The sequence below is a fragment of the Trichosurus vulpecula genome, chromosome 1 (assembly GCF_011100635.1).
Source record: "Trichosurus vulpecula isolate mTriVul1 chromosome 1, mTriVul1.pri, whole genome shotgun sequence".
Lineage (NCBI taxonomy): Eukaryota > Metazoa > Chordata > Mammalia > Diprotodontia > Phalangeridae > Trichosurus > Trichosurus vulpecula.
In genome coordinates this window covers 403,333,780-403,346,797 of record NC_050573.1, presented here as the reverse complement: position 1 = coordinate 403,346,797, position 13,018 = coordinate 403,333,780, and the positions used below count along the sequence as shown (strand labels likewise).

At 42.5% G+C, this 13,018-nt stretch overlaps 1 protein-coding gene across 1 annotated transcript in view; it reads right to left on the bottom strand.

Annotated features, from left to right (window-relative positions):
* The window catches only part of EGFLAM (EGF like, fibronectin type III and laminin G domains), a 261,390-nt gene extending 258,248 nt beyond the window's left edge, over window positions 1-3,142 (bottom strand). Inside the window, exon 1 of the mRNA XM_036767943.1 lies at window positions 3,028-3,142. Within this exon, the coding sequence (XP_036623838.1) occupies window positions 3,028-3,142 (115 nt within the window). The remainder of the gene's footprint in view (window positions 1-3,027) is intronic.
* Between the last annotated feature and the right edge of the window lie 9,876 nt (window positions 3,143-13,018).

Below are 13,018 nucleotides of genomic sequence, written 5' to 3'. Positions count from 1 at the left end.
CCTACAATTTAATTTCTTTTGTGAGAACACAAAGTACAGGGAAGCTCTCACCTGGATACTAACAGAGCTTCCTGGCCTCTGGGGAAGCTTATGTATTAGCTGGTTGCTGTTCACATCACAGACAAGCTGGATATGTTCAATTTTTAATCTTGACTGATTTTCCGGATCAAAAATTAGTTTCTCCAAGGGATGTAAATGAGCACAAGAGGAAATTCTCATGCAGGTTTAAGAAGTAGAGGTCATTTAAGTCTGAGTGGCCTTGTCACTTGAAAGTCAGTGCTCTGGGTAAGTTACAAAGTAACTTAAAAAAACTGTTCAAAGATGAAAATGAGTTTGAATCCCACCTTCCCCCTTGAATATACACCTAGGTTAACATACCAATACCCCTTACCAGAGCTAGAACACAAGCTGATGAATTTAGGAGGGAGAGAGTATAGCAACTCACCTATATTAAGGCGAGGTGGAGAAAGGACATACACCAATGAATGCTCAGATCTTTTAAAGAAGGATGAATGAACTTTAAAAGTCATAAGATTTTTCCACTAGTCATTTTGCATCTGCTCTTTAAAAAGATCTTTCCCCTATATAAGCTCATATTTAATAGCTCTTTCAGAAGCAGCATGGTATAGTGGGTAAAGTTTGTCCTGGGGGGCCAGAAGACCTGCATGCAAGTCTGGGCTCTGAATGCTACCAGCTGTGTGACCATGGCTAAGTCACTTCACCTTATGGAAGACTAGTCTAATTCCCTAAGTAGAAAGAGATAGAGATACTGGGTGTGGTATACTAGATTGCTCATACCTGTATGCACGTGCAATTTCATCACTATGATGAGTTTTCTCTATAGGGACTCCCCTTACCAAAGTAGATCACAATTGTTTTAAGTGGTAGTAGGTAAGTCCTAGAAAACTGCTTCAATCATAAAAAGGTTAAGTGATTTGATTAGGTTTCACAAAGCTAGGAGTGGATCCCAGATCCTAGATCTTCTTGACTTCAAGACCAGCACCCTAGCCACTGTACCACACTGCTATTTTAAACTGCAAATAGATCCCCTGAAGATTCATAAAAGAGCTATCCTCACAACAACCCTGTGTGGTAAGCAGTGCTCTGTGCATGAGGAAACCGAGGCTCAGAAAGATTAAATGACTTGCCCAAGGTCCTACAGCTGGTGCCAGAGCTGGCATTTTAATCCAGGTCTGCTGATGCCAGGATTTTATGATATAGACTTGGGAGAGATCAACAGTTGCCTATAAAATTGTACCTAGCCTGTAAGCCACTATTCTGCCATACACATACACACACATTTTCACGTAGATCACTATGCCCAGCAGACAGGGTAGACAGGATATCAAGAACGACATGCTGTACAACTACAAACTTTGAGCTAATGGCAGAGAATTAGAAAGGAGGCAAAGCAAAACTGCATGAGGACACTTTTCTTCCACAGTCTTTATTGCAAGATTTACTTCAAGAATTTTTCTTACAAGAGGTAAAAGATATTAATAAAATGGGCCACACACTATTCAGGGAGAATCACAAACTGAACTCTACAGTGTTGGAAAGAAACAAAGGTTCACCTTACTGCAAACTGCAAAATGTAAATCATGCCATTTGCCAATTTGGGAAGGGAAGTTAGAAGTTTTTCATTTAAAATGGATGTGTGTGTACCTATTAAGAGGACAAACAATTTAATACATTTCCAGGAGCTGCTGCTCTTATCTGGAAAAATGAATAGAATCCTCTGGAAGTAAAAAAGGCTCATACTTCACTTGTGGCACATATTAGGATAATGACCCTACATTTCAAGGCAGAGAATGTACAGGTGGTAAGAGTGAGTGAATCCCTTTTTCCGGGCTGAGAGGCAACAAGTCGGATTTCCAAATGGAGAAACCAGGAACATCTAAAATATTTAAGCGGCCATATGAGAAGTTGCTAAGATTATTTTCTTTGCCCTCTGATACATTTCTTCAATTAGACTCTCTTGCAGAAGACAAACTACACTTTCTGTGAGATTTTGGAGACTGTCTTGAAATAAAGTCATATTGTTTTCCATTGTTCAAAAGAGATAATTAATCCCATAAGACAACCTCGCTTACCAAAGTAAACTAAGAAAAAACAGATTTTTGAGTGTTCTAAATATAGTCTCGGCAAAAAAGGACAGAAACCCTTAATAAGGAAGCAATGTTTGGAACTTTCCCGTTCTCATTATCTTCCCCTCCCCCCACCCCAATAATCGAAGCTTACGGACAAAATAAAGGTAAACAAAAACCAGGTGTATGATTTCCCTTTTTCACTAGCGCTCAAGCTCATCGATTTGTATGACTCGTGAAACTGCAAGTCACTAAGGTTTCCGTTATTATAGAAACAGTTCATTTAATACATATTTCTTTAAAGAGCTGCTAAAACCTCGGCTCAAACCCGGCGGAATGAACCCACGCAGGCTCCTTCTCCAAGCACAGCCGCGAAAACGTCAGCAACATCACCCCCGCCAAGCAAAGGGCGCATCTCTAAACAACTCCTGTCCCAGAAGGAAAGAGGATCAGAAACTCTCCTCCAAGAGACACTTCCCGGGAAACGGCTGGGCTCTGGACAATGTGGATCGAACAAGATGTTTAAAGCAGAGATGAAGCTGCTTCTTAACTAACTCCTTCGCACGTTCCCTTAACCGCCTGCGCCCAGTAATTGAGATCACATGGAGACTGCCCCAACTCAGCTCTTTGTAGTCAAAACAGAACTACTCTCGTCCCCCACCTCCGCCCACCTCTAAATTATAGCTGGTAAATGTATTATTCTTTTAAACAAATACATATCTTTGGCCACATATGGGCTGGGAAGAGTGGGAGCCCGGGGAGGGGCGGTCTTTTCCCGGTTCTCAGACACCAGAACCCCATCACCTCCCCGGGCACTGTTGGAATTCGCGCATTCACCTCTTTCCCCCAACAACTTGACCTGGGCAAGGGCAGTTGCGGGAAAGGGGCTGGGGATTGAGGGGAGAGAGCTGCGTTGGGCAGGCAGCCCGGCGCTCTTTACCTTCCTTTCGGAGTGCAGCCCTAGGCGAAGCCGCGTCGGGTCCAAAGCCAAAAACCAGGAGGAGCAGGAGGAGGAGGTGGGAACCACCTCGGCGGGATCCGCTGGCTAAATCCATCTGCCCTGAATCGCCCGCAAAGTTTCAGGAAGTCCGGGGCGAAGAAAGGAAAAAGTCGCTCTGGGGCTTGGGTGAGACAGATCCTGGTTGGGGGGGGGGGTCCCCGAGCTGAGTTGAGGAGCAACAATCAGGAGTCAGTAGGAGGCCACTGTAAGGAGGGCAGCAGCTGGTCCGTCCGCAAGTCAGCCGGCGGGACTGGAGCCCGCACCTAGCAGCAGCCGGGCTTGCTTTTGCAGTAAGGGGGGTAGGGAGGGGAGGTGGGAGGTAGGAGGCGGGGAGGGGGGAGAGGGAGGAAAGGAGGCAGACAGGGAGGATGAAGCGCGAGGCTCAGACTGGCCCTATGATGAGATTACACTCAAGTCTAATTCAGATGGGCAGATTTCGCCCTCACCCACCCTGTGAGAGCGGATACCCTCCTAGCGCCCCCCACACCACGGGACTCAGCTCCCCTCTCCTGCAAACTACCCGCTTCCCTTTTCTATGCCGTAGCCCCTAGCCCGAGGGATGAGACTAGGGGTGGTGGGGGTGGTGGCCCAGAGAGGACGATGTCTGTCTGAGTCCTTCCTGGCAGCTTCTGCCATCTCACTGACCCGGTCCTGACACCGAAACCCCTCCCCTACCTTCCTGTGCCGCCCCCCACCCGGCATCTGCCCCTTCCCGCGACATTTCTGGGTCTGGGGGTGTCGGCTCCCAAGTCTAGGTGGATAGAGAGGAAGATGGGGGTGGGGAGGCACATGGATGGAAAGCAGGGGAGCTCGGGTGGGGGCTGCCTAGTTAAGAAGATAAATAGGATTTAACAAACCCAGATGGACTGCTGAATCCTCTCTGGCCACTCAGCATAAGATAGCAGGGCCTGGATTAAACTGGGGAAGCTGCCGGGGGGAGGAGGGAGGCGGGTTGTTAGGGAAGCTAGGTCGGCTCCGATCCTCGAAATCTGAATCTCCTGGGTGGGGTAGGAATGGCTGTAAAACTCCAGATTAAGTTCGGAGGCTCAGAGACTAGGAATATTTAAGTCTGTCGAATAGAGACTGGAGGCTAGAGATGGGTAGAACTAGGGAGGAAGGATTTGCAAATTAATGGCCCTGATTGACCCTGAAGACTGTGTATCAGGACCTCAGCAACTTATGTCTCAGCCCGTCCCCGGGAGCCTGCGTCCACTGTGCTTGGAATTTTCTGGTCCTTGCTGCCGGGGGGCGTCACCTGGCAGGATGGGCACTAAGAAATAACCCTAGTGCTCAGACTCAAGTATTAGAGCATCGAGAGAAAGGACTTGGTTTTAAGTCACCTCTAGCTCTAAAATTCTGTGATTCTCTGCAAAAAGGAGTCGTGTTCAGATATAAAAACAGAGTAGTGAATATGGAACACAATGGATTCCTAGGAACAAATTCACAAGAATGGCCACTTTGGAACAAACCCATCATTCGTCCATTTAGTGCTCTTTCTTACTCTGAGAGGAAGGTATAATGAAAAATGTAGTTGGTCTCCTTGGCATCAGTCTCAACTTTTGAGGATCGAACATCCTAGGGCTTTTAACTCCTGTTAGTCATATTTCTGGAGAGCCTGCTGTTTATTTGGGGTGTTTTGGGGGCGGGGGGAACTTGGAGGGAGTCAGAGAGACGGGCAAGTAAAAGATTCATTTACATGATGAAGTAGATTTGGGGGAATTTAATCATTAGATTAATAGCTAACTGGATAACTGACATTTTTCTCTCCCTATCCCTGCCCCCCACCTTATGCAGCCAGACATGGGAGGAGTTTATAGGTGTGCAGTGAATAAATCCAAAGTCTGATCCAATTCCAGGGTGTATATGAGTCTTCAGCTGTTAGCCCCAAACCCTTTCCAAGTGCAGAGAGTTGAGAAGAAAATAAGACCATAAATATCTTTTGCTAAAGGTCTGACAGCCAGGAATTGTGGCCGGACACTTGAATGGTCATTATTTACAAATCTAAAAATATCCTACAAAATTAAAGTATTTTGCAGTCACCCTAACTTAAAGAATTCCCCATAAGATGTTATTCCCATTTTTATCAGTGAGGGTAACACAAATAGGAACAATCTAGATAGTTTAGAGAGCCCTAGATTTAGAGGCAAGAAAACTGATCTGGAATCCTTGCTCTAACACTTTCTGCCTTTGTGTGACCTTGGGCAAATAGCTTAATCTTGCAGAGCCTCCTTTTCTTTTTCTATAAAATGGGCAGCTAGATGGCTTAGTGGGTAGAATTCTGGACCTGGAATCAGGAAGACTTACTCAGGCACTTAGTATCTGTGTGACCTTGGGCAAGTCACTTAACATCTGTTTGCTTTAATCCACAGGAGAAGTGATAAACCAGTCCAGTATCTTTGCCAAGAAAAGTCCATGGGCAGTATGGTCCATGGGGTCACAAAGAGTCAGACACAACTGCCTTGTAAAATTTTTGTAAGAATCAAATTGGATAATGTATTAAATAGCTCTCAAGGAGTGCTTCCTTGATGTTCAGTTCACATTTCAGTAAGATTGGTCTTTGGATGAAAAGGCAGAAATAACCAAAAGTAGGGGATCTTAACTTTTGTTGTGTCATGAACTTCTTTGACAGTCTGGTGAAACCTATGGACTCCTCAGAATAATGTTTTTAAATGTGTAAAATAAAATATACAGGTTTACAAAGGAAACCAATTATATAATAATAGCTAGCATTTATATAGCTCACTTTACAAATATTTCACTTGATCCTCAAAACAATTTTGAGAGGTAGGTACTACTATTATTTGCATTTTACAGTTGAGGAAACTGAGGTTAAATGACTTGCCCAAGGTCACAAGCTAGTAAATATCTGAGGTTGGATTTGGATTCAGGCCTTGGAAACTCCAGACTTCCAACTATGTCCACCCTCACCACCTAGCTGCCTGAATTAAAATATAGTTATCACAATGTTGGCGAAGGATGTGGGAAAATTGGAAGACTCCTTATTCATGGAGTTGTGAACTGATCCAACGTTTCTGGAGAGCAATTTGGAACTATGCCCAAAGGGCTGTAAAATTGTGCATACCCTTTGCTCCATTACCATTACCATTGCTAGGTCTATGTCCCAAGGAGATCATAAAAAAGGGAAAAGGACCCACATGTACAAAAATATTTATAATGGCTCTTTGTGTGGTAGCAAAGAATTGGAAATTGAGGGGATGTCCATCAATTGGGGAATGGCTGAACAAGTTGCAGTATATGAATGTCATGGAATACTATTGTGCTATAAGAAATGATGAGCAGGCAGATTTCAGAAAAAATCTGGGAAGATTTACATGAACTGATGCTGAGTAAAAAGAGCAAAACCAGGAGAACATTGTACACAGTAACAGCAACATTGTTCGATGACCAACTTTGATAGATTTAGCTCTTCTCAGCAATACAATAATCCAAGGCAATACCAAAAGATTCATGCTAGAAAATGCTATCCACATCCAGAGAAAGAATTATGGAATTTGAATGCAGATTGACGCATGCTCTTTTCACTTTTTTCATGGGTTTTTTTTTTTGCTTTCTTGTGGTTTTTCCCTTTCATTCCGATTCTTCTTTCATAACATGATTAATGTGGAAATATGATTAATAAGGTTATACACATATAACCTATATCGGATTGTTTGCTATCTTGGGGAGTGGGGAAGGGAGGGAGAGAAGGAGAAAAATTTGGAACTCAAAATCTTATAAGGGTGAATGTTGAAAACTATCTTTACATGTAATTGGAAAAAAAAGACTATTGAGTGGAAAAAATACAGTTATCAAAAAACTTAAAACCAAAAATTTCATGAATGACCCCTATTCCCCACCCTACCCCCCAATTAAGAACCTATGTGCTACAAAATTGTTTTGCAGCCAGAAAGTGTCCTATATATGTGAGTTATTATTATTGATATTTTTCAGCATCATATGGTAAATTAGACTTAAGCCTAGTTTTTAGGCACATCCTCTTGTCTTTCAGGCTCTGAAAGTGCTCTTTCTGCCATTGGTCAGGGGAAAGTCTCTGAAGAGAGCAAAGAGGCACTGGAGTCTTTAGAGAACAGCTGACCCAGTTGGCCTGAGGGTCAGACTCAATTAACAAGGTCTCCTGGAGGATAGCAATCTGCCTCCTTTTTTTCCAATATTGAGAAAGAGAGCTCTGACCTTTATTCCACAGAATAGATTTCATGGGTCTTCGGAGGACAGGAAGGTCAATGTTATCAAACATAAAAATGTCCAGTAAGCCTCTAAATGAAGGTGAGGAAAATGGAGTGTTCATTGGAGAATTTCCCAGGCAAAGTCAAAATCTTCCATTAATTTTCATTTAAAATTTACAAAGAAATGGCTTGCCATCAAAATACTCCAGTTGACTACCTTGTCATGCTGACCCAGAACAGAAAAAAAAAGAGAAAAGAAGAAAATGATTACTTGTGACATTAGCAAGTCACTCGTTTCTCTAGGCTTCAGTTTGATCATTTGTGTAATGACAGGGTTGAAAAAATTTCCTCCTTTGTGTTTTAGCTCTCTAATGCTTTATCATGTAATGTGCATGGTTATAGTTATTTGTATCTGTGTCTTATTTTCCTACTAGAATGTAAGCTTCTTGAGGACAGAGAAATGTCTTTTCTAAACTTCATATCTCTTCTGTAGTGCCTGGCACAGTGCTCTGAATACAGTAAGTGCCTAATAAATATTTGTTGAAAGAATAAATGAATAACTCAATGGATAAGCACTCAATCTACTAATATGCTAATATTAATATGACAGTGTACTAATAATTAATAACAATTCAATAAAGTCAGAGTTCTCAGAATAAATTATTTCTATTTCTGCCATCCCTTTCCCTCTATAAATTTCAGTAGTATTGATTAATTTACTAGACAAGGATTTCAATACAAACTGTCTAACCTTCTGGTTCTCAAATTTTTTTGCAGGAAGACACCTACCTGGGTACATATTCAAAACATTTTTCAAGTATCCTGACTCCTGCTTTATCAAAAAACAGCCATAGCAAATAGATAGATAGATATATAGATAAATAACTTTAGCTTCATCGCTACAAAAGAAGTGGCAAAGGGCTGCATGTGAGCCTCCAGAACTGTGTCCCCTTGCAGATGTTTAATTGTGCCCATTTTAAAGAAGGGAACAAAGCTCTTTGCTTGATTGAAAAAAATAGGTTTCTCCTCTGTACTGCAAAGTCCTAAGCCAAAGCAGAAGAGATGGCTCTCTGACAGGCACTACAGAGCCCATCTGACTGTGATCTTTGACCCACTGGCATCCTACTATTTCTGAAAGAGACATAATCAGAATCCCCCTTTGAATTAAGGCATTGTTTCTAGAAGGTCCTTATTAAAATATTCTTATTTTACCTGAGAAGTATGGGAGGACTCAAAAGCATATCAGTACAGGTGATAAGATCACCTGTCAGTTGCACTGGAGAATGTTTTTGGACCCTAAGTGGATGAGGAAAAAGAATTTGGATGGTGATACAGGGAAATCATGGGTAGTAGAAAAGATATAAAATATGGGGGAAGACCAGGTGTGGTGGGAGAGATAGGAAGCCAGGAGAAGGCATGAAGACAATGGATGCCTTGGAATAGGGGGACAATGAAAAGCACAAGGGTATGCCTGAAGAGGATTCCATTACCAAATGCAAAACTTTCTTGCTTCACAATTTTACATGAAGTCAAACTGACTCCTTTTGTTGTTGTTGAGGCAATTAGGGTTAAGTGACTTGCCTAGAGTCACATAGCTAGTAAGTGCTTGAAGCTAGATTAGAACTCAGATCTTCCTGACTCCAGGGGCAGTGCTCTATCCACTGTGCCACTTAGGTGCCACTAACTTGATTCTTGATGTCATAAAGAGCATGAAACTATCATCTTCCTAGAACTGGAAGAGTCCATGAAAATCCTTTGGAAACATCTATGGTACCCACAGTAATGTCATCTCCAGGACAGGGACTAATAGTCTAAACACCAATCATCATCACTGAATGGAACAAAGTTAGAAAGAATCATGGTGGATTGAGGAGTAGAGATAACTTGGTGCCAAAAGTCATCTTTTTCCAGATTATAAGAGGGAGTTTAAGAATCAGTCAATTAACAAATATTTATTAAGCACCTACTCTATGCCACAGACTATGTGGGGATGGGGTGTAGGGATTCCCATGCCAAGACCACCCCTCTTTTTTTACTCCTCTCTTTTTACTATTAAAATCACCCTTTTTCCAGAGTTAAGGCCCAGCAAGCAAGCTGTGTCCTGAGCCTGGCATAACAACAATCCTTTGTGCTCACCCTCTGGATGATCTCAGCCACAGCAGAATCCCAGAATTGTTTCACACCAGCCCCAGATGGTCCCTGAGCTCGGACAAGCACCAGTAGTACCCACGTTCTGGTCATGAAGCCCTGCTAGGAATCAAACTTGTCTCATTGTTGCTGTTACCCCTCATTGTCAGGGCTACAGCTTACTAAGTAGCCACTAGTATATGTTGAGATTTGGCTTCACTAAAACAGGTTTCTTCCTAGAAGAGGCCCAGATGCATGTGTCCAGTTTCCCTTTTCCAACACAATAAAGCTTTTTGCTTATGACTACTGTTAGCCCTTTGTTTTTATTTTACTTTATTTCTTAGAGTTAACTGTGATAATCTGTGTGAGCTTTTTGGTATTTTTTGAGTTAACTGTGGTTGAATAACCTCTGTGACTCTTTGGTCATTTATTTTCAGACTTTACAATGGGTATAAAGACAGAAATGAAAAAGTACTTGCCCTAAAGCTTGTTTTCTTTATTATTATTTAATATTTTTAGTTTTCAGCTTTGATTTCAATGAAATTTTGAATTACAAATTTTCTCCCCATTTCTACCCTTCCCCCACTCCAAGATGGCATATATTCTGATTGCCCCATTCCCCAGTCAGCCCTCCCTTCTGCCACCCCACTCCCCCCCCCCCATCCCCTTTTCCCTTACTTTCTTGTAGGGCAAGATAGATTTCTATGCCCCATTGCCTGTATATCTTATTTTCCAGTTGCATGCATAAACAACTTTTTTTTGAACATCTGCTTTTATAACTTAGAGTTCCAAATTTTCTCTCCTCTTCCCTCCCCACCCACCCTCCCTAAGAAGGCAAGCAATTCAACATAGGCCACACATGTATCATTATGTAAAACCCTTCCACAGTACTCATGTTGTGAAAGACTAACTATAATTTGCTCCCTCCTGTCCTGTCCCCCTTTATTCAATTTTCTCCCCTGAGAAAAGCTCCCCTGAGAGCTTTTGATTACCTCCTCCCCCCTATCTTCCCTCTCTTCTATCATCCCCTGCTTTTATCCCCTAACTCCTTCTTTCTGGTGGGGTAAGATACCCAGTTGAGTCTGTATGTTATTTCTCCCTCAAATCAAATCCGATGAGAGCAAGATTCACTCATTCCCCCTCACCTTCCCCCTCTTCCCTTCCAACAGAACTGCTTTTTCTTGCCACTTTTATGTGAGATAATTTACCCCATTCTATCTTTCCCTTTCTCCCTCTCTCAGTATATTCCTCTCTCATCCCTTCATTTGATTTTATTTTTATAGGTATCATCCCTTCATATTCAACTCACCTTGTGCCCTCTATCTATACATACATACATACATATATATATACATTTATATACACATACACACACACGTATATATGTATACATATGTGTGTGTGTATTCCCTTCAGCTACCCTAATACTGAGGTCTCATGAATTACACAGATCATCTTTCCATGTAGGAAGGTAAACAAAACAGTTCAACTTTAGTAAGTCCCTTGTGATTTCTGTTTCTTGTTTACCTTTTCATGCTTTTCTTGATTCTTGTGTTTGAAAGTCACATTTTCTATTCATCTCTGGTCTTTAAGAAAGCTTGAAAGTCCTCTATTTTATTGAAAAATCCATATTTTTGCCTTGGAGCGTTATACTCAGTTTTGCTGGGTAGGTGATTCTTGGTTTTAATCCTACCTCCATTGACCACCGGAATGTCATATTCCAAGCCCTTCGATCCCTTAATGTGGAAGCTGCTAGATCTTATGTTATCCTGATTGCGTTTCCACTATACTCAGATTGTTTCTTTCTGGTTGCTTGCAGTATTTTCTCCTTGATCTGGGAGCTCTGGAATTTGGTGACAATATTCCTAGGAGTTTTCTTTTTGGGATCTTTGTCAGGAGGTGATGGGTGGATTCTTTCAATTTCTGTTTTACCCTCTGGCTCTAGAATATCAGGGCAGTTCTCCTTGATAATTTCATGAAAGATGATATCTAGGCTCTTTTTTTGATCATGATTTTCAGGTAGTCCAATAACTTTTAAATTATGTCTCCTGGATCTATTTTCCAGGTCAGTGGTTTTTCCAATGAGATATTTCACATTGTCTTCCATTTTTTTTATTCCTTTGGTTCTGTTTTATAATATCTTGACTTCTTATCAAGTCACTAGCTTCCATTTGCTCCAATCTAATGTTTAAGGTAGTATTTTCTTCATTGGTCTTTTGGACCTCCTTTTCCATTTGTCTAATTCTGCCTTTCAAGGCATTCTTCTCCTCATTGGCTTTTTGGGGCTCTTTTGATATTTGGGTTAGTCTATTTTTTAAGGTGTTATTTTCTTCAGTATTTTTTTGGGTCTCTTTTAGCTAGTCGTTGACTTGTTTTTCATGGTTTTCTCGCATCATTCTCATTTCTCTTCCCAATTTTTCCTCTACTTCTCTTGCTTGCTTTTCCAAATCCTTTTTGAGCTCTTCCATGGCCTGAGACCAATTCATATTTTTCTTGGAGGCCTTTGATGTAGGCTCTTTGACTTTGTTGACTTCTTCTAGCTGTATGTTTTCGTCTTCTTTGTCACCAGAAAAAGATTCCAAGGTCTGAGACTGAATCTGGGTGCGTTTTCACTGCCTGTTCATGTTCCCAGTCAAGTACTGACCCTTGAGCTTTTTGTTAGGGTACAACTGCTTGTAGGGTAGAGAGTACTTTGTCCCAAGCTTGAGGGACTGCGCTGCTATTTTCAGAGCTACTTCTACACAGCAAGCTCTGCCACACCAGTGCTCTTTCTCCCCCAAGAGCCACCAACCAGGATTGTGGCCCAGATCCAGGCAGGGCAAAGCAGGCTTTGCACTCCACCTCTAATCTACCACTTAATTCCTCCCACTAGGTAGGCCTGGGGCTGGAGGCAACTGCAGCTCTAGGTCTGGAAGCTGCACCACCTCTGCTGCCCCTGGGGCAGTCGCCCACCACGAACTCCTTTCACTCTGTCCCAGGAGCTTTTCCCACTAACCTCTGTTGTCGTTGGCATTTGTGGGTTGAGAAGTCTGGTAACTGCCACAGCTCACTGATTCAGGGTGCTATGGCCTGTTCTGCCCAGCTCCCAATCCCACCCTGGGCTCTGCTCTGCTCCGCTCCCAGCTCTGTGTGATAGACCCTTCCCAGCGACCACTCAGGCTGTCCTGAGCTGGAGCCCTGCTTCCCTTTGCTATTCTGTGGTTCTGCAGCTCTAGAATTTGTTCAGAGGAATTTTTATAGGTGTTTGGAGGGACCTGGCAGGTGGGGGAGGGAGCTTAAGCAAGTCCCTGCTTTCCAGCAGCCATCTTGCCTCCACCCCCAAGAAGCTTGTTTTCTCTCTGAAGGAAACATCATTTTCATTTATAAGCAGGTACAAAATGTTTGCAACCATATAAGGTAATTTCATGGTGGGGGTGGGGCATGTGGAGGGACTAGCAGCAAGGATCCAGAAAGGGCCAATGTAGGAGACAGCATTTGAGCTTACCTATGAAGAAGGCTAGGTTTTCTCTGCAGGGTAGGTGAGGATCAAGTGCATTCAAGCCATGAAGGATAAAGTATGCAAAGAGCGAGGAGATGGAATGCTCAGTGTGAGAGAAAGAAGTAAGCTGATTGGTTGGATT